At 41.5% G+C, this 27,059-nt stretch overlaps 2 protein-coding genes across 2 annotated transcripts in view; one reads left to right on the top strand and one right to left on the bottom strand.

Annotated features, from left to right (window-relative positions):
• PTCD3 (pentatricopeptide repeat domain 3) overlaps positions 1-18,909 on the bottom strand; it is a 31,393-nt gene extending 12,484 nt beyond the window's left edge. Inside the window, exons 1-11 of the mRNA XM_011971123.1 lie at positions 18,740-18,909; positions 16,843-16,895; positions 16,709-16,745; positions 14,399-14,444; positions 9,649-9,717; positions 9,092-9,196; positions 7,187-7,310; positions 4,191-4,306; positions 1,994-2,055; positions 666-753; positions 229-289 (exon numbers count right to left, since the gene is read on the bottom strand). Of these exons, the coding sequence (XP_011826513.1) occupies positions 229-289; positions 666-753; positions 1,994-2,055; positions 4,191-4,306; positions 7,187-7,310; positions 9,092-9,196; positions 9,649-9,717; positions 14,399-14,444; positions 16,709-16,745; positions 16,843-16,895; positions 18,740-18,843 (865 nt within the window). The 5' untranslated portion in view covers positions 18,844-18,909. The remainder of the gene's footprint in view (positions 1-228; positions 290-665; positions 754-1,993; positions 2,056-4,190; positions 4,307-7,186; positions 7,311-9,091; positions 9,197-9,648; positions 9,718-14,398; positions 14,445-16,708; positions 16,746-16,842; positions 16,896-18,739) is intronic.
• A 26-nt stretch (positions 18,910-18,935) lies between these two features.
• The window catches only part of POLR1A (polymerase (RNA) I polypeptide A, 194kDa), an 88,539-nt gene continuing 80,415 nt past the window's right edge, over positions 18,936-27,059 (top strand). Inside the window, exons 1-3 of the mRNA XM_011971117.1 lie at positions 18,936-19,390; positions 24,795-24,999; positions 26,199-26,348. Of these exons, the coding sequence (XP_011826507.1) occupies positions 19,314-19,390; positions 24,795-24,999; positions 26,199-26,348 (432 nt within the window). The 5' untranslated portion in view covers positions 18,936-19,313. The remainder of the gene's footprint in view (positions 19,391-24,794; positions 25,000-26,198; positions 26,349-27,059) is intronic.

The following is a 27,059-nucleotide window of genomic DNA, read 5'->3' as shown; positions in this document are numbered from 1 at the left end:
GAGTTTAAGGCAAAGCAGTCATTCCTATGTGTCCCTTGGCTAATCACATGCCCACAAAACTGGAAAACCACTCTCCTTTCTGGATCTCTACTCTTGCTTCAATCACCTATGCCTCAGGAAAAGACAAAGTATAGGCCAATGACTGAGGCAAGATCCAAAGCCCTCACACAGACAATTAAGAGAAAGAAGGAAATGGAGAAAGGGATGGAGGGGAGTTCTCAAACTCACCATGGAGTCTGTTGTTTAGTAACTCAGTGTACAAGTTTAACGCCTGCTCATAAGCTCGGTGCTGGAAAAGGAAAAGGAAAAATTAAGCAACATCAAATTCATTTACTTAAGAAGTCCTTGCACATTTCTGTCTTAGAGTTTGGTAACATAGCTCAGGCTCAATAGATCAGGCTCCTGTTCTCATGAAGCTCATACTCTAGTGCAGTGGTTTTCTATCTACTGGTAATGCCTGAACATATTTTTATTTGTCACAACTGAAAGTGGGGGAGGAGTGTACTACTCACATCCAGTGGGTAGAACCCAGAGAGCTACTAACATCCTACAATGCACAGGACAGACCCCACAACAAATTATCTGACCCAAAATGTTAGTGGTTCTGAGGCTGAAACACCCTGATTGGTGGAAATTAAAGATAAAAATAAATAAAACAAATGTACCTTCACCATTCCTCGGATCATTGTGCAATAGGAATATGCATTTTTCTCTGGCATTAGAGAAAAGATTCTCTCAGCATTGTTTTTTGCTCTAGACACAAGAGAGTAAATGTGAACCCAGGCAACAGGAAATACCAATCAGAGCTACCACCATTTACTGACAGTTTATTATGTTCCAGGCAATGTGCCAAGTACTTTACATGCATTATCTCAATTCTTACAGGGCGTTATGGTTATCATCATTTTGAAAATGGGGAAAATCAAGACTTAACAATCTTAATGTGTTGTCAGGGCTTTGCAGGTTAAGTGGCAGAATTAGAATTGAAAATGAAAAGTTTATAAACAAGTATATAAATATCTATGCATTAAAAACAAGCAGCAACTGTATGACAAGGTCCCTAGTAAAGATTCCTCATCCTTCTTCAATCTTCAGCTGCTACTTCCCAGAGGCAAAATGGTTTCTTTTGGAGGATCCTTCTGGTCATATTCTAGCATATGTACTTTCATCTCTTCTCCCATTCCATAACCTCGGCCTCCCGGGTTTAAGTGATTCTCCCGCCTCCACCTCCGGAGTAGCTGGAATTACAGGCACATGCCACCATCCCTAACTAATTGTTGTATTTTTAGTAGAGATGGGGTTTCACCATGTTAGTCAGGCTGGTCTCAAAACTCCTGACCTCAAGTGATCCACTCACCTCGGCCTCCCACGGTGCCAGGATTACAGGCGTGAGGCATTGCGTCCAGCCTACCCCAAGGAATTTAACCTTTCATCCTATCAAATTCATCACTTCAATAACGATTTTAGATAATCGTGGTAGCTTTCCCTTTCCAGACATTCACATGAAATATCCTCCTTTTAGACACCCAGCTAACTTAAATTCTCCAACATAATTATTATCTTTCATTTAAACTGCTGTGTACGTCTACATGTTGGTCAGTGGTCTTAATTTAGCAGTACACTCTAGTGTCCATGATACTTTTAGTAAACAAAAGTATTAAATCTTTCAGAATTAGAGGTATATATTCCAAGGTAGCACTGTTAATGAAACTACCAAAGGAACCATACCATATGAAAGTTATGCAGAGTTAAACAGATGAGGGGAAAAAAAAAAGGGTCAACCTCTCAACAGATTCTTGTGTTGCTGAATGGAGATAAAGACCCTACTGAAAAATGGTCTAAATGTATAGGAATACAAATGGTGAAATTTATATTGCACAATAAAAATCAATTATTTAAGAACATCACAAGAAAACATCTTCATGGGGTGATGGGGCATATTCCATGTACTGTAAGACACTGTAATTCAAGGTTCTAATTACGTGTGACATACCGCCATGTAACTCCAAACTGATGACCAGCTGTCCTCCTAGATTTCTTGTTATTTTCCTCTTCCTGAAATGAATAATCATCAAGAGAAATAAAAGTTAAGGCGATAGAATGCATTTCCCAGACTACTCAAAATCAGAAAGGCAAAGGGAACTCAGAAAAATAAAGGAAACACAGATCCAGCAGATGGCAAAGAGGAAGTCCAATAACGCTTACACCTATACAGTTAATTTCTTAAGTGCAAATCAGATGAAAAGCCAAGTTGACCCTCAAAGCAACAAGTGACAGTGTGGAGACAAGATGAAGCCATTTCCCTGTATGGCCTGGTCCTCAGATAGAAAGAGGAAAACCAACCAACACATCCTATTTGCTCAGGGACTACATCTGGCTCGATCCATACAGATAAACTGTCATAATTAGGATGAAAGCAAGATAAACAACATATACTTAATGTCTAACACTCACCCAAGCAAACTAAGACTTCTGTTTTTGTTTTTGTTTTTTTCCTGAAACAGTCTCGCTGTGTCACCCAGGCTGCAGTGCAGTGGCGTGGTCTCGGCTCACTGCAACTTCCACCTCCTGGGTTCAAGCAATTCTCCTGCCTCAGCCTCCTGAGTAGCTGCGACTACAGGCGCCTACCACCATGCCTAGATAATTTTTTGTATTTTTTTTTAAGTAAAGACGGGGTTTCACCATGTTAGCCAGGATGGTCTTGATCTCCTGACCTCATGATCCACCCACCTTGGCGTCCCAAACTGTTGGGATTACAAGTGTGAGCCACTGCACCCAGCAAGACTTCTTACAAGACTAAATCTTGTCTTTATTTATAAACCAAGGTCTGGGATGAGGCTGACATAGAGCAATACAGGCTTGGCTGGCATTGCAGAGGTCAGTGCTGGCTCTGTAGCCTGCTGCCTCAAGAGGTGGGGCTGGAGAGGTAGAGGGCCAACCAGAGCAGGGCTTCAGGAAGTGATGCTCTGGAAAGTGAAGTGTAACTGCAACCTACTGCCTATGCACTTTTTAAAATGTAAGGTTCTCTACATAAACAATCCACATTTGGCCAGGTGCAGTGGTCAGTAATCCCAAAACCTTGGGAGGCTTGAAGGATTGCTTGAGTCCCAGCGTTGAAGACACCATCCTGGGCAATACAGCAAGACCCTATGTCTACCCGCCCTCCCCACCCAAAAAAAAACTAACCAGGCGTGGTGGCCCACACTTGTGGTCCCAGTTACTTGGGAGAATAAGGAGGAACACTTGAGCCTAGGAGTTAAAGGCTGCAGTAAGCTATGACAGCATCACTGCACTCCACCCTAGGTGACAAGAGTGAGACCCTGTCTCTGAGGGGGAAAAAAGAAATCCACATTTAGTTGGGCAAAGAGTAGGAAAGATAGAAAAGAAGAAAAACACCAATAATCCCATCACCCAGAAACACTTTTTAAATGATTTTTTTCTTATGCATTTGTAAAAACATTTTTACAAAAATGGAATATATACTGCTGATAGCCTGTTTCCCACTTATTGGATGAATCTTTCCATACCCAAACACATCTACTCTAATGTGCTCAATGGCCACACAACTTTTATCATAATTTGATCATCTACTGTTGGACATCTAGATTGTTTTCAACAAGTATAAACACCTCCTTTACAAGTATAAACACCTCCTTATGAAAAATGTCACATGAGCATCTCTATTTGACTGATCCAAAGGATTTCTTGAGACCTAGTTCTAGAAGTAAAATTCACGAGTTGAGAGAGAGGCTATGACTCAACTTACAGGCAGCCCCCCCGCACACTACTGTTCTGTCTCCAACCTAGTGTGTTCTCGCCTCTAAGTCCATGTATGAATTTTTGAGGGGGCCCCGGCCATGGAGTCTTTACCTGGCCAGAATACATCATGTTATTACTCTAAGTGACACAGGCCAGCCCAAACATTTCAGATCAACGCTTTGCCTTAATATGAGGTAGGAGAGGACAACATATTGTTAAAAAGTAAACTAGGACAGAAGTAACTGTTTAAAATCTCTCTTCTTCCTGTACCACTTTTTAATCAAGGCTATCGTACCACACATCTCAGTACAAATCTCTTACTACTAACTACCCTGACACATGGCAAAAGAACCCATCTTATTTTTAAAAGCGATTTCTTCAAAAAGAAGCTTAAGGAAAAAAAAAAAAAAATCAAGGCCAACAGTTGTTACCAATTCTTCTGACTGCTCAGTTTGTTGAAAATGATAATCAGTTGAGGGCTCCTGGTCACCATAGTAACACAATAAATCCAAGAGACTATTTGTTGTTTCAAGAGACACAGTGGTTCCTGTGGGTAGAAACAGAAAGGGAAAGAAACCTTGAAACAATGAAGAACTAAAGACTGTTAGGTGAAAATGCTTCATTTTTTAATATTGGCTGTGGTCTTCATGGCTACATACTTAATGTTGTCCACTACTTTATGCACTCAACGTCAACTTAAACACCTGGAGTGACATAGACAGGTACATAACCCCTATTAACCATGTAATTTGATGTAAAAGATTGGAACACAAGATGAAGTTTGGGCCTGTGCTCACTTACTTTATGTACTCATTTTTCTCAATCTAGTTCATGGTTTTAATTATCATCTCCAAACTGAACACACTGCAAACTATCCCCACTTACTTCCCCCAGCCCAGGTCCATTTGAACAAATGCAAGTAGCATTACTCCATTTGGATCCAGATACTCACTAAAAACTTGCTTAGAAACACTAGCTGAATTGTCTAACTATAGTAGTCTCTTAAAAATTGTTCAAAACATTATGTCCCCATCTTGACACTCATTAAAAGCGCTAAAAAGGGAACAGGAGGAAGAGAAGTATGAGATATAATCTGCTATTTTAGAAGAAAAGTAAATGTATCTTTTTGTTTGTTTTGAGATAGGGTCTCATTCTGTCGCCCAGGCTGGAGTATAAGGACATCATAGCTTACTACAACCTTGAACTCCTGGGCTCAAGTGATCTTCTCACCTCAGCATCCCAAGCAGCTGTGACTACAGGTATGTGCCACTGCGCCTGGCTAATTTTTAAATTTTTTGCAGAGATGAGGTCTCACTATGTTGCCCAGGCTGGTCTTGAACTCCTGGGTTCAAGCAATCCTCCTGTTTTGGCCTCCCAAAGTTCTGGGATTACAGGTGCGAGTCACCATGCCCAGCCAATAAATTTTCTTTCTAAACAAAATACATTGATAAATTTAAAATGAGTATTAGGAAATGTAAAAGTCCAGAAGAGAAAGCAGGGCAGAGCGAAGAGGGTACAGGCTATGGAGAAGCAACTGGTTCACACCATCTCAAAGCTATGAGACCCTGGAAAAATTACCTAATAATTACCTTCATAAGATTACTACAAAACACACCAATGAGGGCCAGGCGTGGTGGCTCACACCTGTAATCCCAGCACTTTGGGAGGCTGAGGCGGGTGGATCACCTGAGGTCGGGAGTTTGAGACCAGCCTGATTAATGTGGGGAAACCCCATCTCTACTAAAAATACAAAAAATTAGCCAGGCATGGTGGTGCATGCCTGTAATCCCAGCTACTTGGGAGACTAAGGCAGGAGAATTGCTTGAACCCAGGAGGCAGAGGTTGCAGTGAACCCAGATCACGCCACTGCACTCCAGCCTGGGCAACAAGAGCAAAACTCGTCTCAAAAAAAACAAAACAAAACAAAAAAAAAACACACCAATGAATAAGGTATTGTAGAATTAAGTATGTGAAATGACTAGCACAGTGTTTTGCACTTATTAGGGGCCTGATAATGAAATGTTCTAGGATCCTTTCCCTGGTATACTTAGTTACTGAGCTATGGGTCTGACAACTGTCTTTACTGAAGGACTGCACACACCTACCCAATAAAGAGGGTAAAATTAAAAAAAGACAAGCCTTAGCACTAAGAACTTTAATGCAGACTCACATCAGTTGCCGATCATATTAACAAGCAGAGGGAAGCGCCTCACTAAATTATAATCTACTGCCATCACTTACCCATACATCTGATGCTGCACCAAGCCACACACCAAAATTCTCAAACATAGCTTTCTGCAAATGTTTCCTGGGTTCAAGTGTATAATGATTCAGTCCAGTTTCCACCACTTCCATGTTTATTCTAAATCACCAAATAGCACTCTAGATTCTAAACACATAATGCCAGCTGCTTCTGATGTTGCTATATGTACATTTTCATGGTTACTTACCAGCTGTGCTATTTACATGTGTAGCTCCGAAAGTTTACATCCAGTTCCAATTCAGAGAACCACACAATTTTAGAGCTAGAAGCTCTGAGAAATTAAGTAACTTTTTGAATGCTAAGAACAACTAGTGACACAGATGGCACCAGCATCAAAGCCCTGATCCTGTTGAGTGTGCTTTCCTTTTTACGTATTTCCTTCTTGTGTGTTGTGGCCCAATCTTCCAAACATCCTTAAAAAGTACAGGAAACCTGGGCACAGTGGCTCACACCTGCAATCCCAGCACTTAGGGAGGCCGAGGTGGGTGGATCACTAGGTCAGGAGATCAAGACCATCCTAGCTAATATGGTGAAACTCCGTCTCGGCCGGGCATGGTGGCTCACACCTGTACTCCCAGCACTTTGGGAGGCCGAGGCAGATGGATCACAAGGTCAGGAGATCGAGACCATCCTGGCTAACACAGTGAAACCCCGTCTCTACTAAAAATACAAAAAAATTAGCTGGACGTGGTGGTAGGTGCCTGTAGTCCCAGCTACTTGGGAGGCTAAGGCAGGAGAATGGCGTGAACCTGGGAGGCGGAGCTTGCAGTAAGCCGAGATTGCACCACTGCACTCCAGCCTGGGCGACAGAGCAGGACTCCGTCTCAAAAGAAAAAAAAAAGAAAAGAAAAAAGAGTACAGGAAATCTGGGAGCACTGCGTACCTACCTAACGTTAAAAACAGAAGCTAAGGTAGAAGGGTTATACAATTTCTCTACCAGTGCTACAATAAAGCAACAAAGCTGCAATTCTACTTCACCTATAGTTCTTAAATAACACTAAAGCTAAAAATGAAATAAACTATTAAAAATATAAAGCACGCAGCCATAAAAGCAAAGTAAGTATAGCAGGCCCTGTAACTTTTATTCAAAATATCTGAATCATGTAACTGGGGCCCACTTCAAAGCCCATGTTATTAGAGGGGCTTTAATCAAACTCAGGTCACCTGCTTGCAAAAGCTGATCAAACATGTCCACAGAGGTTTTGACTTTTCTGAGCTTGATTCGTTCCTTCAGGGCGGCTTCACTTATGTCTTCGATCTGAGGTTCACAGTACTCAGGCATTAAACACTAGGAAAACAAGATGACTAAAGTTACTACAAACAGGTAAAGGTGAGGAAAGGATAACTGAGTAGGACAAAATTTTTATCACCAACATACCAAAGTAAAACTTCACTGCTCCAATTCATGTTTCCTGCACCAGACACTGTTTATCACTTTAACATGATTGTCTTCACAGGGAATTGAACTAAACCTTTCATCTCTAATGCTGTGTATCCTCTAAACATTTAACACTACTCAAGGTATGCTGATTTTACCTCATTCACTAACTTATTCAAATACTTTCTGAATGCCTACTACTTGATCCCAGACATTAAGCTCGGCACTGGGGATACAGAGACGAAAGGCATTCTCTACCTTCAGGGTGCTCAATCTAATGGAGAAAGCAGATAACCAACAAATGATTATTCCACCACTGCCACTGTCTTAGTTCAGGATTTTAGTATTTTGACTTACACAATCACACTGGCTTCCTCATCTACCGACAAGTTATACTATGAAAACAAGAAGTGTGTATTTCCCTGTGAGCTTTGGGAAGCAGAGAGATGTGGGGGGATGGGAGTAGTTTAGATATGATGAGTCTGAGATTCGTACTTCCACCAACAAACTCAGGAGGGCAGAGTCACATCCGTTTTGCTCACCACTGTATGGTCAAGCACTAAGCACAATACCCACCACACTCCATAAATCCTCGCTCCAAACTACAGAACAAAGAGGGAGCTGGAAATACAATGTGGAGTTCAAAGTAAAGGGATCTAGGCTAGATATACAAGAGTGCCAAATGGATTATAACGGTCACTGAAACAGAAGAGTGTACACAATAAAAAAAGAAAATGAGCATAAAAATCTAAGAAAGACACCCGTACTTAAGAAGTGGATCAAGGCCGGACACTGTAGCTCACATCTGTAATCCCAGGACTTTGGGAGGCCAAGGCAGGTGGATCACGAGGTCAGGAGTTCAAGACCAGCCCGGCCAAGATGGTAAAACCCCATCTCTACTAAAACTACAAAAAGTAGCCAGGTGCAGTGGCAGGCACCTGTAATCCCAGCTACTCAGGAGGCTGAGGCAGACTTGCTTGAACCCGGGCAGCAGAGGTTGCAGTGAGCCAAGATTGCACTACTGCACTCCAGCCTGGACAACAGAGTGAGACTCCATCTCAAACAAAAACAAAAAAAGAAGCGGATCAAGGGCAAGCAGCAGTGGCTTACACCTGCAATCCCAGAGATTTCAGAGGCCGCAGAGGGATGTCTGCTTGAGCCCAGAAATTGGAGACCAGCCTGGGCAATGCAGTGAGACAAGACCCAGTTCTCTACAAAAACTAAAAATTAAAAAACATTGGCCAGGCATGGTGGCACACTCCTGTAGTCCAAGCTACTTGTGAGGCTGAGGCAAGAGGATCACTTGAGCACAGGGGTTCCAGGCTGCAGTGAGCTATGATTGCACCATTGCACTCCAGCCTGGGTGACAGCATGATACGCTGTTTCAAAAAAAAGGAAGAGAAAGATGTGGATAGAGAGGTAGTGAAGGGAACTTTAGTCATAGAAGTAAAGATCTAAGAGCATGGTGTCACAAAAAATCAAACGGGGAAAATATTAAGATGAAGAGCAAATAAATACAGAAAGAATTTTAAAAGGTTAGTGTTGTGATCAAAGCTAACTCCACACTTTAAAAGGCTTATCATCCAAATATTGAGGGTATTCAAATGGCTACTTAAATATTAGGTATGAAAGCCTGGTTTAATTTACATTTAAAATAGTATTATGTAAATAATGTAACTACCTGTCCTTACCGGTATATGAGGTTCAGCTATGTCCTTCTGAAAATATTTGGGGTATGAATTAACAATAAACTTGGCTGCATTCTCCCCAGATTTCTTTGCCAGTAAAAATAAATGCTACATAAAGAAAAAGATTAAATACATGTAATTTAGACTCAAGCAAGATTACAGTTACACTTTCAGCAATAATTTCTCCCCCCTTACAAAAAAAAAATGCAACGACAAACAGAATCCCAATTAGAAATTATAGAATATCCCACCTTTTCTACTGTGATACAATTTCAGTTAGCATCTTACGCACAGATTGAAATATATAAAAAGCAAGTCATTTAAACTGAGTGGGTCACTCCAGTGTGAAAAAGCCCTAAGTATTAGAAACCAAAACCAAAAATCCTCTCCCCGTTGACGATATGTACATCTTTTTGAAAAAAGTAGTAAAGGATTCACAAAGTCTATCAATTTCTCAGCATTTGTAAACCTTTCCCAGGTTCTTACAACTAAATTATTTATGTACTGTTGTGCGCAAACCAGAGAGATAAAAGACTAGAAAATTATATGAAAATACTCACAGATTCCAAAGAGGATGTTGGTATAAGGTAAGGATCATCTTGAAATGCATAAGGCATAGCTGTGGTATCCTGTGGAAAAGACATAATACAATTTCTGCATTTATTTTGAAGACAGCTCACTGTAACTTTTAGCTCCTGGGCTCAAGGGATTCTCCTGCCTCAGCCTCCCAAGTAGCCTGGGCTACAGGTGTGTGCTACCACAGCTGGTTTTAAAAATTTTTTTGTGGAGAGGGTGTCTTGCTGTGTCACCCACGCTGGTCTCAAACTCCTGGTCTCAAGCAGTTCTCTCACCTCTGCCTTACAAATGGCTAGGATTATAGATGTGAGCCACTGCATCCAGCCCACAAGTCTTTTTAGCTAAACTTTTAAGAGGATCTTGTGAGTTCTGAGTAACAAAAATTCTGTAAGTTTTAATTATGTATGTAACCTACATGCGCAAATGTATGAGGGCATATATACATGTGTATATAGAGAAAAAAGACAAACACCTGCACTGTACTCCCAGCTCTACAAGACTTGCCTTTAATTACGCAAAGCAAACAATGGCTTAAGCTGTACCCCCCCTCCACTATGGCTGATTTTAATATTTAAGTTTGCTATCACTGGGGACTATTTCTGTTTTAAACTCTAGGTAAGAATCATCTGAATTAACTAGTCCTAACAGCAGAATCCCAGAATAGGATTTCCTCCAAAGCAAGGTCACTATCTACCCACGCTCATCTTTACCAAGAGTCCCTCCTCCAAATGGAAGATACCACCGCACCTCCTCAGGAGTGAACAGCAGCAGCTTCTCCCACGTCCTGTTGCCCATTAAAATTGCTCCCTAAACCTGAGCATAATCAACTCTCCAATACCACCAGGGGCCCCACTGAAAAATGCCCCAGAATTGCTTTCTCTATTCTTCTCTTCTGTGTCTGGGTGCCTTACTTGGGCCTTTATTAGAAACAAAAACTTATCCTATATCCTTAACCCTGTCTTACTGACCTGGACTCCTTGGGGAGGGGGCACGGAAGCTTCCCTGCAGCTCTCAAGGGAAAGCTGCTCATACCTGGAGCCTGGAGGGAGTATGTTATTTTGGACCTAGCTTTCTGCTACCCCTTTCAAAAACCCCTTTCCCTTGAGCCTCACCTTAGCAGCCCTGTGGTGAACTTCAGTTTTTAATTATACTAACGGAAAGCCAATGTTGAATTCTTAAGAGTGATATGATCCAGAGTCACTACAGCTGCTGAACTGAGACCAGTTGTACGGAGTTGAAGTGGGAGACGATAGAGACTGTTGCAATTAATCCAGACTTGTAAGACAACAATCACCAAGGTGATCGGTGGTGATATCAAGCATCTAAAATTTTGATATTGTGCAGAAAAGAGTTAACAGGCCTGAAACCACTATCCTTAGAAAGGTCTGCTTCCAAGGCTGGTCCTTGGCTGCCATCTGGGAACCTGGATATTGGAAGGGTTCCCATCATTCCCAAACTGCTAACAATGGTTCACTGTGCCTAACCTGTTTGTACAACGTGTTTTTTGCCAAATATCTGCTTTCCTGGTCTACGTGGCCAGCCTCCCCTAAAAACTCTGGCACTGGGTCTCCAATGAGCTTTGGTAGACACTTCGCATGTGTTGTCACAAGTCATTGATGGAGGAATTAAGCATGTCCTGTGTTGAATCTTCTGGAGACGTCTTTTGGAAGCTTGTCACTGATTTCTTTTGGTCTTTATCCCATGAGCCTTTTCTCTTTGCTGACTTTGCTTTGTATCTTCTTGCTGTCTTAACTCTTAGTTGGGAGTGGTCATGGAGACCTCACACATCTTTTGAAGGGATAAACAAAGGCTTTGCTAACATGATTCCCAGGATTTTGGCCTGAGCAGCTATTAAGAATGGAGTTGCCATTAATGAGATGGCAAAGAAATGTATGAGGAATGTTTGGAGGGAAAGGGGTTTGGTTTTGGATATGTTAAGATCTTTATCACACTTTCAAGTGGAAAGGTTTCCCATTCTCCACATTGCTGTCTTTTCTAAAATGTCTGCTTAGAATTCCTTTCCCCCCATCCTGACTAACACAGTGAAACTCCGTCTCTACTAAAAATACAAAAATTAGCCGGGCGTTGATGGTGGGCACCTGTAGTCCCAGCTACTCAGGAGGCTGAGGCAGGAGAACGACGTGAACCTCGGAGGCAGAGCTTGCAGTGAGCCAAGAACGCGCCACTGCACTCCAGCCTCGGTGACAGAGGGAGACTCCATCTCTTAAAAAAAAAAAAAAAAAAAAAAAAAAGAATTCCATTCCCAGTCTCAGCGAAGTAACCCCTTCTCAGTGCTACCTCAGTCTTCCCCTCTAGAACTACACAATAACTGTGTCTAATTCTATATCCAGCACAGTGCTTGATAAGCATCATAAGGGCACAATATATGGTTGCTGAATGAATGGATAAATGAATAACTCTTGGATTTCAAGGGCCAGGTAAGTCACAATTCTACACATAATTTCCATAACTTCTTTGACTTGAAGGTGGCCCTGGACCATCCTCATTAAAATGTTGAGAATATCTCAGAGGTCCATTTCTATGTTTACATTTCAGGTGCCTATTTATGGGTAAGTGAGCTACTGAAAACCTCAATGCTTTGCAAGTAGGGAGATGTAGTAAAGTACTTTTTCAGAAACTGGTAGAGTATACTAATGCACATTAGCCCCGACACTATCTTTTCTAGCTCCATCTTTATTTTATATTTAATTTATTTTTTGTGGGGGCAAGACAGGGTCTCACTTTGTGGAGTACAGTGGTGCGATCCTGGCTCACCGCAACTTCCACCTCCACCTCCCAGGATCAAGTAAGCCTCACCTCACCCTCCCAAGTAGCTGGGACTACAGGCCCATACTACCATGCTCAGCTAATTTTTGTGTTTTTTGTAGAGACAGGGTTTAACCACGTTGCCCACACTGATCGCAAAGTCCCAAGCTCACAGGATCCACCCGCTTTGACCTCCCAAACTGCTGGGATTACAGGCATGAGCTACTATGCCCTGCCTAGTAGTTCCATTTTTAGATGGAGTTTAACATCTACAATAGAAGAACAATTCTGTGTACTTGTAATAATCAACTTAAGAAGGATCAATATCCATACAGATACTGTGGCAGAAAAAAAGACTTAATTATTTTAGACTTTTCCCCACAGATGAAATTAAAAGTTTTCGGTTAATAAAAACTACAACCAAGCAGAAAGTTCCATTTCTGATGCATTTACCAAAGTTTCAGTGTATCTACCAGACTACAAACTCTATTCTTGAGTTGCCAACAGAACAAACTTCATGTCAATGAAATCAACAATATAGTAGCAGTAACAAAATACCATGTACCAAGCATTTCCTTTGTCCCAGACTCTGTCCTAAATCTTCTTATGTATATTTAATTCATTTGTTAATAATTCCCATTGCAACCTTGAGGTTTGGTGTAATAATAAATCCCCATTTTATAAGTTAGGAAACAGAAGTTATGAAGAGGTAAAGTAACTTGCCTAAGATCATAAAGCTAGTTGCTTGGCTATTAAACCAGTAGGCTCCAGGATCCAGATTATTAATCACTGCATGATTGTCAGCATGACAGGTACATTATTTCTCCAAGTTGGTATACTACAGCCAAATCATCTCCTAAGAACATACATTTCAACAAGCCCTTCCAGGGATTAAAGATCACTGGTATGGCAGAAAAACACTGCATTTCAAGGTAAAAGATGTGGAATTAAGCCTTTAATTAAGGCTTTAACATCATAACCAGTCACTGGCCACTTTCAAAACCTTAGCTTCCTCATTTGCCAAATGAAGGGATTTGATAATTTTAATTTTTCTTTTTTTTTTTGAGACAGAGTCTCACTAACTCACCCAGGCTGGACTGCAGTGATACGACTTTGGCTCACTGCAACCTCTGCCTCTGGGGTTGAAGAGATTCTCTTGCCTCAGCCTCCTGAGAAGGTAGGACTACAGGCGCCACCATGCCTCGTAATTTTTGTTTTTGTTGTTTTGGTAGAGACAGGGTTTCACCATGTTCACTGGGCTGGTCTCCAACTCCTGACCTCAAGAAATCCACCTGCCTTGGTCTCCCAAAGTGATGGGATTAGTGATGGGATTACAGGTGTGAGCCACAGCACCCAGCCAATAATTTCACTCTTAAAAAAAAAGAAAAAGAAAAAACTTGGGCACAGTGGCTCACACCTGTAATCCCAGCACTTTGGGAGACGAAAGCAGGTGGATCACCTGAGGTCTGGAGTTCGAGACCAGTCTGACCAACATGGAGAAACCCCGTTTCTACTAAAAATACAAAATTAGCTGGGCGTGGTGGCACATGCCTGTAATCCCAGCTACTCAGGAGGCTGAGACAGAAGAATCGCTTGAACCCGGGAGGTGGAGGATGTGGTGAGCCGAGATCATGCCACTGCACTCCAGCATGGGCAACAAGAGCGAAACTGTCTCAAAACAAACAAACACACGAACAAAAAACAGATGGGGGTCTTGCTATGCTGCCCAAACTGGTTTTGAACTCCTGATGTCAAGCGATCTTCCTTTCACCTCCAAAAGTGTTGGGATTACATTCATGAGCCACCTGGCTCAGCTGGATTAGATAATTTTAAAGAAACTTTCTAGATCCACAACAGTTTAATTCTGAATAATGAACAGGTATGAGTATTAAATGTGTTATTAGCCAAGTTAAAAAGTATGTTATTAGCCAAGTTTTAGGTTAAAAAAAAAACTAAAATCCTACTTACCCTGTTTACTGTGGATGCAAGTGCCTGAAGAACAGCTACTTTATCCCTAAGAATAAGAACCACAAGTTAATCCTCATCAGGGCTCTTCACAGCCACAAACTGAACAAGTGATTCTACTCTCAGTGTATTGGCCAATAACAAAGTGCACATCTCATCTGAGGCTGGTTTGTATGTCACAAGGTCACTAGAATAAATTAGAAATGAAGAAAACTGCCACTTCTTTTCCCTAGTTGGTACATGTTCTCTCTTTGCTATGCCTGTCCTCTCTGGCCTGATGGATAATGCCATAACCCAGGGCTAGTGATTTCCATCCTCCCCTCATAAAACTATCTGGCCTACTTCCTCTATCCACTTTCCTATGGATTCTTACTGCGGCTTTCAGGACTACTGTTGCCTTTACTAACTTAACTGGTAGCTCTTGATTCAGTTATACAAGAATAAACCATAGGCTTCATTCTGGACCTATTGCATCAAAGCCTCCCAAGATCCACGGAGGACTGTCACACACATTCTTACTGAATTCCCAGATAATTCTGATGCACCCTCCTGGTTTAGAACCTCTCAACCACATATAACCTTCTGGTAAGAATTGCAGGCCAGCTGTCCACTGCACCTCTGAATAGAGGCCTTCACTGAACTATCAGAAAAGGCTTCACTGGAATAAATGACAGACAAGATAATTCGATCTCAAATGTATTTTTGCTCCTATGTTAGATTTTATGTGTGTCCTTTCCAAAAGGGAATTATACCAAGAGTATTTTTCTAAATAAAGTTTAATATAACATTCTTAAGACTATAAGTCATCTGAGAAAAACAAAAGTACAGGAAATTTTATATTTCATCAAAACTAATTCCCTGATGTATACAATATCCACAAGATTTTCTTTCCACATTTAGAAGTCACATTTATGTCACTTCAGCAAGTGTGATGACGACACATTCTCTCATCTCTCAGCATTCCCTCAGATCTTTCATTAGCCTATTTAAGTCTTAGCAAGTTAGCATACTTTCCTAACACATTGAACAAATGGCAGTGAAAAAATGATGGCAGATTACTCACTAATTCGCTTTCTTAAAAGGGTTACTTAAAAAAGTTATCATATATTATTTTAAAAAAATAAACTAGAACATTACAGGTTAACCTAAAGTGTCTGGTGTCATCTTGTGACCCCTCTCCATGATGAATTTGGTATTTGTATTTCCAGAACTTTTAAAGTATTTTTACACATACATCTCCCTAAAAAACGTATACACACTGTCATTCTGCATGTGTCTACGTAAGTTTGACTGCATTATCCATGTTATTAAATATAGAACTAACTAATTCCTTTCAATGTAAAAAGTTATTGTACGATAACCTTTTAAAATCATCCATTCACTTTTCAATGGGCATTCAGGCTGTTTCAACCTGTTACTATTCCCAAGTAATAAACAGTCTTGTCCATGTATATATGCAAGTGTTCCTCCAAAGTGGCTAACCAGTAAAGTATGCACATTTCCAATTCTGATTCTGCCAAATTTCCTGCCAAAGAGCTGTTCCAATTTACTGTCCCACAAACAAACGTATTTCTCCAAATCTTCTCTCTGCCAATCCGGTAAGTTTTAATTTGCACTTCTTTTATGATCCTAGTTACCTATGCATTGACATAACTGGGCTCCCTGGCTCCCTAAAATAATCACACAATTCAGATTAACAAAGTTTTTTAAAAAGGCTTTTTAATGAACCCGAGTCTTTAGGTCACATAATTTTAAGACCTAGCTTTTTAAGGGGCCATTAAATGCATTCAATAGTACTACACTGTAACAAGCACTTTTGTGAAGTTTTAGTTCCTACATATTCAACAAATGTTGAATAAATGAGATGAGGCAATTTGTTCAAGGATACATCCACTGAATAAAAAAGCTAAATTTTGCTGTCCACACCATTTACTTTATTTTACCACATTAGAGATAATAAAGACAGTAATTTTGTCTGCTCTTCCAACCATGTGAGAGAACTTCCTTTAAAAAAATTATAATGATGATGTTCATGTATAACCATGTATTATTAACCACGTAAATACTAACCCACACTAATTCAAAATATCTTTCAATTGTTCTTTTAAGTAAATCTTATTGCTCATTCACTCACTATTCTCCACCTTTCTATTTTTTGTCCTTTAAACTCCTAGCTTCTCCCCACTCAGCTACTCTCTCTTCAAGAATGCTCTCCTATTGCTCTTCCCATCACTGTCTCCTTACTTAACCCTTATGTTTCTCTCATAGTAAGCACTCAACTATTTGCTGAATGAACGCTGATAGAATACTTACCAAGTTTTCTTGTTTGGAATTACTACTTCTTCAATCCCTAATGTAAAAAATAAAACATGATTCAGTTTCCTAGTACTACAATGGAATCCAATGTGTTGATATAAAAATAGAATTCAACATATTTTAAAATATACCTGTTATATCAGTTCCTTCAACCTTTGAGAGGGTTGCACTACCAGAATAAAATCTGCAAAAAAACAAAAGCCTTAAAGCTAATAGTCCTTAATGAAGTACCCAGCTCACCTCCACCTGTGTGTACTTTGAGCCCAAATTCTCCAATTATCACGGATTAAACTGGATAACTCATGTCAATGAATGCTGAGAAGACAGTCTGTACAGCATGTTCAGTATCATTAACGAATGGATATAAGATATAGACAAGACTGTCAAAACTGGTTTTTGTGTTTAGAGACTTGCTCCATTGCCCATAGAGTCTTGCTCCATTGCCCAGCCTTTAGTGCAGTGGTGCAATTATAGCTCACTGAACCCTTAAACTCCTGGGCTCAAGTGACCCTCCTGCTTCAGCCTCCTGAGTAACTAGGACTACAGGCATATGCCACCATGCCCATCTAGTCAAAATTTTTGGAAGCAAGCAATCTCATTACATAAATGGCAGACGGGGAGGAAAGTTTGTAATGGCCCTTGAACAATCTGGTTTGAAATGCAAGAATTTCAACTTCAGGAACCAAAACACTATGACATTAAAAAGAACAATTTAGTGAGCTCTTGCTTCTATATAGTTACTGCCCTGATCAGAAAGGACTACCTCACTTAAAGCAATTACAACATAGGGAAGATCACCCATGGCTTTTCATTCCACTTCCTTCAACAATCAAGAACGTACCAAATACATAAAGCCTGATTCAGACTTGAAATTGCTAATATTTTCTATTTTCAGAGGTTCAATATGAAATTTTTGGCACCGGTAACATTCGGAAAGTTGTCAAGATGTGATTGCATAGAAAGATACTTCCTCCAGTAGTATCTGGTTTCAGGTATCATTTTAAAACAAGAATACCCCTCTAAGCTAAGGACATTTCAGAAAGAGATCAACTCTTTCAAGTCACGCTATTTGTTTCTCATGACCTTAAAACAGAGATCATGGTTATTTTGAGAACGGATGCTGAGGGAGAGATTCTGATTCAAGCAAAGAAAACGAGTAGAAAAATGCTAACGAGGGCTACCAGGAAAAGAAGGACTGACATTCAATGGCAGCACAAAGGCTTCTGCAATATCAGATGGAGTTGTTTCTCTTTCTTGAGGGGAACTAAGGGAGAGTACATATAAAAAAAAATTGTAAATTACATATCTCACTTATACCTCACAAACTTTTCGGATGGTTATTACCAACTCCAGTCTGCAGATGAGGAAATCTGTCTACTATCATCCAATTAAGTGAATGGCAAACACTAAATCTAAAATTAGGCTTTCAGCAAGTCTTCACTACAAATTACTGCCTCTCATATTCCCACAATGCCACTGTGTGTACTGAGTGAAAAAAATATTACATAAATAGGTCATACAGGTTCCAAGCTATAGCTAATCACAGATCAAAAGGGCATGGTGAGATCTTTTAGACTTTTCTGCTTTTATGAAAACCTGATAACTTCTTTAGCCAAAGACCCCACCGTGGCGACCAGAGATCGCCTTTTATGTGGGAAGATTTTGTACTTTCTCCTCGCTCCTCCTGATTGGGTTAAAATAAGTAATGGCGGATAATTTTTAATTTGGGGTAGTGTTGCTAATAGCCACACTCACTGGAACGTAAGCTTCATGAGGGCAGGGACCCAGCTTTGCGGGTGGTAACTACAGAATACTGCAAGCAACCAATAAGTATTTCTCTAATGAATAAATGCGTTGCGAACCCTATTTCAAAGGGCCATCTCCGCGTACCTAGCCTTAAGGGCACGCGGCCCCAAGGGCGCGCATGAGCAAACCACTTCATCGTGCCTACGCCCACAGCAAGCTGGGAAACATAGGACTAAGGTGACTCTGCAGTCGTCTTCGCGGATACCCCTAAGCGTCTCTTACCTGCAGCTGCGTGCCTGTTCACACAGACCCGCCCGCCGACCTGTCAGCGGCTGGCCAAGCCTGCTGCGGAGGCCCAGCCAGCGAACAGCAGCTACAGCCGCCATCTTTGACTTTTCTGCAGAGCATGTTGGGAAAGCCCGCCTCGACCTTCAGGAAGGTGGGGCGAAGTGGGCGGGGAGCAGGGAACAGCTCCGCTATTGGCTGAAGCGGAAGAAGAGGAAAGCAAACATAAAATGGGAGGTTGCAAGCTCATGGTTTGAAAGACTTTGTCACGGAAGCTAAAAGCTCTATACACCTCATTTGCCTCGGAGGAATTTTCTTAAATGATTATTTTGATGTTTTATATATCTTTTATTGTTTTCAAAATAAATGAGCGAGCAGAGAGTCGTACAACTATTTGTTCCCCCCCATGTAGAAGTGATCTCATCCAAGTAAATGTCGTTCCTGCGACCTCTTCCGCGCGCAAGCGCACTTTGAATCACGTGGTGCCTCCGAGCTTGAGGCTGAATTAAGAATAGTCAGGTGGTGAGTGGAACGTCTCTCTGGGTGTTGGAATTCAAAACGGACCTGGAGGATGTTGATCTCCAAGAACATGCCCTGGCGGCGGCTGCAGGGCATTTCCTTCGGGATGTATTCGGCTGAAGAGCTCAAGTAAGGAGTTGGTCAGGTAGCGTGCCCAGCCTGGCTCTTGAGGTCGGCGCCCTAAACTACGATTCCCAGAAGTCCTTGCGCCCAGTCAATCCTCTGAGTCCTGGCTTGTCTGGCGCTTGTCCTGGTGGGAGTCGTAGTTCTGGGAACGTTCCTGGGCCGGCGTGGACTGCCTAGAGTCCGGTGGGGCTGGGGGAAAGAGTTTGCGCTGGGAGAGGGGTAGTGTAAGGGTGGGGAGGTTCCGGGTCTGCAGCGTTATCGTCTGCCAGTCTCCTCGTTAACAAGCGTTTGTAGAATTAACCATAATGTACCTGACATGGTTAATTAGGCACGTAGTAAGTTTCCTCTTGTTTATAAAATGTTTGTCCTTCAAGTTAACTTCTCTTTGCTAGGACCCCGTTATATTCTCTGTCTGGTTGTTAAATCAAGGGAACTCTCTTTAGTCTTCATTTTGATCACGGTAGCATTTGACATTCTCCAATGCTCTCTCTTGAAACTTTCCTTTCTTCCAGAACCTTATTTGTCTTCAAGTTCTCCTATTTTTATGACAAATACTTCTACCTCCCTCTCTTCCTCTGTCAGTCTTATAACCCCACAAACATTTATTAAGCATCCAGTTGTTTCCAGGCACCAAGCTAGGCGTTAATGACACATTGGTGAGCAAGGTCTGTACTTCGTTTTACTCCTTAGATGTTGATGTTCTTCAAGATTCTGTTCTGGTAATGTTGTTTTCCTCATGGTAAATATTGCCCCTTGACAATCTCACCGCTTTCATGATTTGTAGTCTCAAATTTAAATCCCCAACGCAAATTTCTTTCCCTGATTTTCAGACCCATTTGTTCAGCTGTCTGGACATCTTTACTTAAATTTCACACAGAGATCTTAAATGCATATCAAAAACTCAACATGGCCGGGCGCGGTGGCTCACGCCTGTAATCCCAGCACTTTGGGAGGCTGAGGCCGGCGGATCACGAGATCGGGAGATCGAGACCATCCTGGCCAACATGGTGAAACCTCGTCTGGACTAAAAATACAAAAATTAGTTGGGCGCGGTGGCGGGCACCTGTAGTCCCAGCTACTTGGGAGGCTGAGGCAGGAGAATCGCTTGAACCCAGGAGGTGGAGGTTGCAGTGAGCCGAGATTGCGCCACTGCACTCCAGCCTGGCGACAGAGCAAGACTGTCTCAGAAAACACAAACAAAAAGCAAAACAAAACAAAAAAAACTCAACATGCACCCCTCTTCAAAGGGAGGGGTAACTTACCCCTCCAAAATGGTGTACCTAGTGCAAGACGGTCACTAGAAACTGGAAAATAATTCTAGATCTCTCTTGACATCTAACTTATTTATTGGGCTCTTACTTTGTGTCACCTACATGTCTATTTGTTCTTTACTCTCCTTTTTCTCCCAATTGTTACTGTGTTCCCTCTGGCCCTTATCTCATGTTTGAATTGTCTTTTCCTTCCACCTTCCCCTTACACCTCTCAAGTACATACTCCACACTGCTGTCAAAATTATTCTTGCAAAGTGCAAATGTAGTCATGCTACTGTCACCCTTAAAACCCTCCAAAGGTTCTCCATTTCCCTCAGATAAAGGACATTTTCTTAGCATAGCCTGCAAAGTCTCCCATGATCAGTCCAATGCTGATTTTAGCTATAACATCATCCCTTCTCCAGCCCTATTAAACTACTTGCATATTCCAGAAACTGCCATTCATATTTCAACATCTGGGTCTTTTTTTAAGCTATTCCCTCTGCCTGCAGTGTCCTTTTAGCCAAAAGGAGGTACTTCCCTCTGTCCCCTACCCAACACACACACCTGAAAGCTCAGTTCACCTCCCTCATTTTCTGAGGTCATTTTGCACATGTTACAGTGTGTGTGTCATGGTGCTTTAGTCACTTTTTGTGCTTACGTATATTTGTCTTCCTCCACTACTCTTGAGCTTCTTATATATGCCACTCTTGTCTTTTATCCTCAAGTCTGAATAAATGGATGAATAAACTCCTGAGCTCTGGTGTCATTGGTAACAGTGTGCTAGCCCAGAAATTCCAGTTATATCATCACCGCCATAAGTGGATACAATTTCATCCAAAAACAGAAGTGTTTTAAGTTTCCTGAATTTTTAAAAAGATAACTGTGGAGTTTTCAAACTGGTTTAGGGTTGAGTTAAAAATGGCCTGCAGGGGCCATTTCAGTCTCCTGTTACCTCTCTGATCTCACCTCTTCCGGCTACCCTGACCTCCTTGTTGCATCCAGAGCACCACGGGCACACATCCACCTCAGGACCGTTGCACTTTCTGCTTCTTCCTCCTTTAAAACCCTCTGCCCAGGTGACTGTATGGCCTGCTCCCTCAACTCCTTCAGCCTTTGCCCAAGTACCTCCTTAGTGGGCTTCTAGGACCACTTGACTACTCCACTTTTCCCTTTCCCTGTATTATTTTTCGTCATAGCATTTCCTGCCATCTAACAGACTATACATTTATTTTGTGTCTGTTCCTCTTCCTCCAATAGAATGTAAGGCCCTTAAGCATAGCGGTTCTTGTCTGTGTCCTTGGCACTTTATGCTATCTGGCACATAGTAAGCACTCAGTGGGTATTTGTTGAGTGTATGAATAGATGGATGGAGGAGCTAGCTGCTCAGTGCTTGGCACTTTCAGTCCTTAATGACACCCATTCTCAGTTCTTAACAACACCCATTTGTGGTGGCACCTCCAGTAAAAAATTCAGGCCCAGAGAACAAAATGTCTCTCTAGGAAGTGGCAAAGGTCTTCTTCAAACCTAAGTCTATTGATCTCAAACTCTGCTCTCTCCGGTGGAATCCTTGCTGGTTGCCCCTACTCTTCATCCCACTCCTGTAGTGGTGGGAGGGACTTTCTCCTCTACCCAACAAAGAGAGAGGAACTTTGTTCCAGACTCTGTATTTTCTATATGTTATCTTCTAATCATCCTCATAGAGCTGCTGCAATGCCCAGACTTCAGGTGAGAAAAAAATTAGGTAGTTATCAAAGGACACAGTCAACAGAGTGAAAAGGGCAACCCATGGAATGGGAGAAAATACTTGTAAATTATGTATCTGATGAGAGATTGTTATGTAGAACATAAAAGGAACTCCTACCACTCAACAACAACAATAACAAATTCAATTTTAAAATGGACAAAGGACTTAAATAGACATTTTTCCAAAGAAAACATACAGATGGCCAGTGAGCATGTGAAAAGATGTTGAACATCACGAATTATTAGGGAAACGCAAATAAAAAGCTCCTCCAATCCAGCAGGGTGCTACTATCAAAAAAACAAAGTAGTGTGTGTTGACAAGGGTGTGGAGAAGGTGGAACCTTTTTGTACACCATTAGTGAGGATGTAAAATAGTGCAACCACTATGGAAAACAGTAGGGTGGATTCTCAAAATATTAAAGACAAAATTACCATGTGATCCAGCAATTCTACCTCTGGATACATATCCAAAGAATTGAAAGTAGGGTCTCAAAGAGATATTTGTATACCTATGTTCATAGCAGCGTTATTCACAATAGTGAAAAAGTGGATACTACCCTAGTGTCTTATCAACGGATGAGTTGATAGACAAAATGTGGTATGTACATGCAATGGGATATTGTTCAGCCATAAAAAAAGGAAAAAAGTTCTGACACATCCTATAACATGGATGAACCTTGAGGGCATTGTGCTAGGTGAAATAAGCCAGTCACAAAAGGACAAGTACAGTGTGATTCCACTTAATATAAGGTACTTAGAGCAGTCAGATTAATCAAAACAGAAAGTAAAATGATGGTAGCAGAGGAGATGAAGAATTATTGTATAACGGGTACAGGGTTTCAGTTTTACAAGATGAAAAAGGGTTCTGCAGATGGAGAATGGTAATGGTAGCATAATGCAAATGTACTTAATACCACTGAACTGTACTAATTGAAACAGTTAAGGTGATGAATATATATATATTTTATTACAGTTTCAAAAGTTAAGATTAAAGAACAAAAGGTAAGTAATTTGTTCAGTGTTACCCAGTTCAAGGTTGCAGGTGGACTCTAGGTTTGTGGGAAGAGACCACACACACAACTTTTGAGTTAGATCAAGTTTCTCTTGAAATTAGCTTACTGGCAGCAAGGTGACCATATAGACAACAGCCACAACAGCAGATCTGCCTCCATGTCGCCTTGACCCTTAGAGTGACACTGGCCATGCCACATAGAATCTTCTAGATCTGAGCAGCTTAATTCCTGATAGACTAACATCGTTTTACACTCAGAACATGTCACCACTCATGAAAACTTGACACTATTTTTGTGCTTTATTAAAGGGAGTGTTTACATCATTAGGGGACTCTCCTTTCAACCTTCAGATTTCCTCTAGCCTGTGAGATTGGGATGGTTTCTTTGTCTTTATTTTCTAAATCAGAAAGGAGAAAGTTGTAAAAGCAAAGTTAGCTTACTAAACATAGTTGTGTCCTATGGGAGCACCTTTCAAACCAAACATAAAATGTGATGAAACCTTTTTTAAGGTTTGCTTATATGTGTTTAATGTTGTCAGATTTACTATTTCTGCATACAGGGATTGTTGCATCACATTCCCTTCATTGAACTACGTAGGCTTTGGAGTTAAGTCTATTCCATATCCTGCCTCCCCCACATTCTGTTTGTGTCACCTGGATTCAATCACCTAAATTCCCTGAGCCTTGGTTTCGTCCCCTGAAAAGTACATGTAGTGATGACCATTTCAGAGGATTAAGATCAAACTAAATAATGCAGCCAGGCATGGTGGCTCACTGCTGTAATCCCAGCACTTTGGGAGGCTGAGGCAGGCGGATCTGTAGAGCTCAGGAATTGAAGACCAGCCCGGGTAACATGGCGAAATCCTGTCTCTACAAAAAAAATATTAATCAAAAAATTAGTTGGGCATAGTGGCACTTGTCTGTGGTCCCAGCTACTCGGGAGGCTGAGGTGGGAGGATCACTGGAGCCCAGGAGTTCGAGGCTGCAGTGAGTCAAGGTTGCACCAGTGCACTCCAGCCTGGGCAACAAGAGTGAGACCTTGTTTAAAAAAAAAAAAAAGACGAAATAATGCTGCCTGTGAAGCAGTCAGTGTATAGTAGATGCTTAACTCGTTTTTATAAACAGTTTATCAATATACTTAGTGCAAGTTTTGTTCTAAATCTGTTTTTAAGATGTTACCACTCATTCATTTAGCATATACGTGTTTATTAACTGTTGGGTACCAACTCTGCACTTTGTGTTGGGGTCCACTGGTGAGCAAGGCAGACAGAGATTGTGCCCTCCAGAGCGATCAAGCAGGCATTAAATCATCACTTAACTATAGTTTTGTGCTGGAAAGGAAATATCAGAGAGGTTGGTAACCTTGGCTTTCCTCTTGGTCTTTTTTTTATCCCCTTAGGAAATTAAGTGTTAAATCCATTACGAACCCTCGGTACCTGGACAGCCTGGGGAACCCATCGGCAAATGGCCTGTACGATTTAGCTTTGGGTCCTGCAGATTCCAAAGAGGTGTGCTCCACCTGCGTGCAGGACTTCAACAACTGCTCCGGGCACTTGGGCCACATTGAGCTCCCACTCACGGTGTATAACCCTCTCCTCTTCGATGTAAGTGCTGCCTCAGTTGTGTGGGTCTCAGGGCTGCTGGTGGGATTTATGAGTTCTGCCTCTCTCCCACAAGAGTGGTCTAAGGATGTTAAGCCCCAGACACTCCAATGAAAGCATTCTGTAGAATGAGATTTTGAAGCTTTGAGCCAAATACAATAACTTCAACTTACCCTGTGGCCCTAAATAAATGAATATCAGTTTGCTTCCAGTTGAGTAGAGCCACAGCCTGATTCCATTCACATGGAGGGCCAGGGAGGGTTCAGATTCATTCCCTACACGTTTTGTTTCAGGGGTTTTGTGCTCTTCAGAAATCTCAGTGGCACCTGCCTGGTAATAGAGAGAGCTTCAGTGTTCTCAAGGCCTCCCTGAGCCTTTCAGGTGTCTCTATAGGCTCTTGGGTGGTGGCAGGAGAAGCAAAGCCCCAGAAAGCCCAACAGTGGGGTCAGAATTAAGCTTCTGTGTAGAGTCATGCTTGTACATTTTCAGCTTTTTATTTCAGCGAACCTCACTTGCAGGACTTTTTTTTTTTAAGCTACACATATGTTGGTATACATGGACATGATTTTTGTCTGTTAATCATGTTAAAGAGAAGTGTCTTTTTTTGTTTTTGTTTTTAAGACAGTGTTTCATTCTGTCTCCCAGGCTGGAGTGCAGTGGCACGGTCTTGGCTCATTGTAACCCCTGCCTCCTGGATTCAAGTGATTCTTGTGCCTCAGCCTCCCAAGTAGCTGGGATTACAGGCACGTGCCACCATGCCCAGCTAATTTTTGTATTTTTACAAAAATTACAAGAGACAGGTTCACCATGTTGGCCAGGCTGGTCTCAGACTCCTGGCCTCAAGCGATCGATCCGCCCGCCTTGGCCTCCCAAAATGCTGGGATTACGGGCGTGAGCCACCGCACCTGGCCAAGAAGGGTCTTAATTAAATCTTGGAATAAAATAAAGATATTTCTCTACCTCAGATCATACGCCCAAAGTAAATTTCAAATCTAAATGGATTAAAATAAAACCTTAAAAGAAAATAGTGGGGAATATTTATCTGGTTCTTAAGATAACAAAGACCTTTCTAAGCATGTAGGCTGAAGTAGAGTTTTTAAAGGAATAGACTGACTACACGAAGAAACTTGTGAGTATACTGAAAATCACCATGACTACTGTGTCTCTTTCTAATATCCTGTTCGTTTTTATTCCCTCTTCAGAAGCTGTACCTGCTGCTTCGGGGCTCTTGTTTAAACTGCCACATGCTGACTTGTCCCCGGGCCGTGATTCACCTCTTACTCTGCCAGCTAAGGGTTCTGGAAGTTGGAGCCCTACAAGCAGTCTACGAGCTTGAGAGAATTCTGAACAGGGTAGGTGGGTAGTGGTGGTCACAGAAATCAGGAAACGCAAAGTGGTGGAGAACTAGAGATGCTTGTATATTGTCCTAGTTACCATGCTGATAGTCACCAGAACGTTTGAGCTTTATATCTTATAACTGGATACCAATAGCTGAGTGTGAAAACAGGAAGCTATAAGAATAATAAAAGGAATGTTAATAGAAACAATAGTGAAATACCATTTAATCCATTTATGAGCTTTTTCTGATTTTCTGGACCGAGGATTCAGTCAAGGTTTATTCAATCAAAAGACATTGCTTTTGATGGTTACATTTCTTTGATTGGTCTTAAAGTAGAACATTGTAATGTAGAGAATTCTTTTTCATGATACTGACTTTTTTGGAGGCTCAAGGCCAGTTGTCTGATAGGATTTCTTATATTTTACATTGTCTGATTATTTCCTGTAATTAGATTCACTTTTTGGCAAGAATACAACCTACATGATACAGGGTACTTTGTATTGCATCATTTTAGGACGCCTATGATAGCAGGTTGTTCACCTATTGGTAATGCTTACTTTGTTTACTTTTTGTGTTTGGTTTTTTGGTCTTTTTTTTTGAGACGGAGTCTCGCTCTGTTGCCCAGGCTGGAGTGCAGTGGCTGGATCTCAGCTCACTGCAAGCTCCGCCTCCCGGGTTTACGCCATTCTCCTGCCTCAGCTTCCTGAGTAGCTGGGACTACAGG

The sequence above is a fragment of the Mandrillus leucophaeus genome, unplaced genomic scaffold (assembly GCF_000951045.1).
Source record: "Mandrillus leucophaeus isolate KB7577 unplaced genomic scaffold, Mleu.le_1.0 Scaffold988, whole genome shotgun sequence".
Lineage (NCBI taxonomy): Eukaryota > Metazoa > Chordata > Mammalia > Primates > Cercopithecidae > Mandrillus > Mandrillus leucophaeus.
The sequence above is the reverse complement of the archived record's forward strand: the minus strand, read 5'-3'. Positions and strand labels throughout refer to the sequence as shown.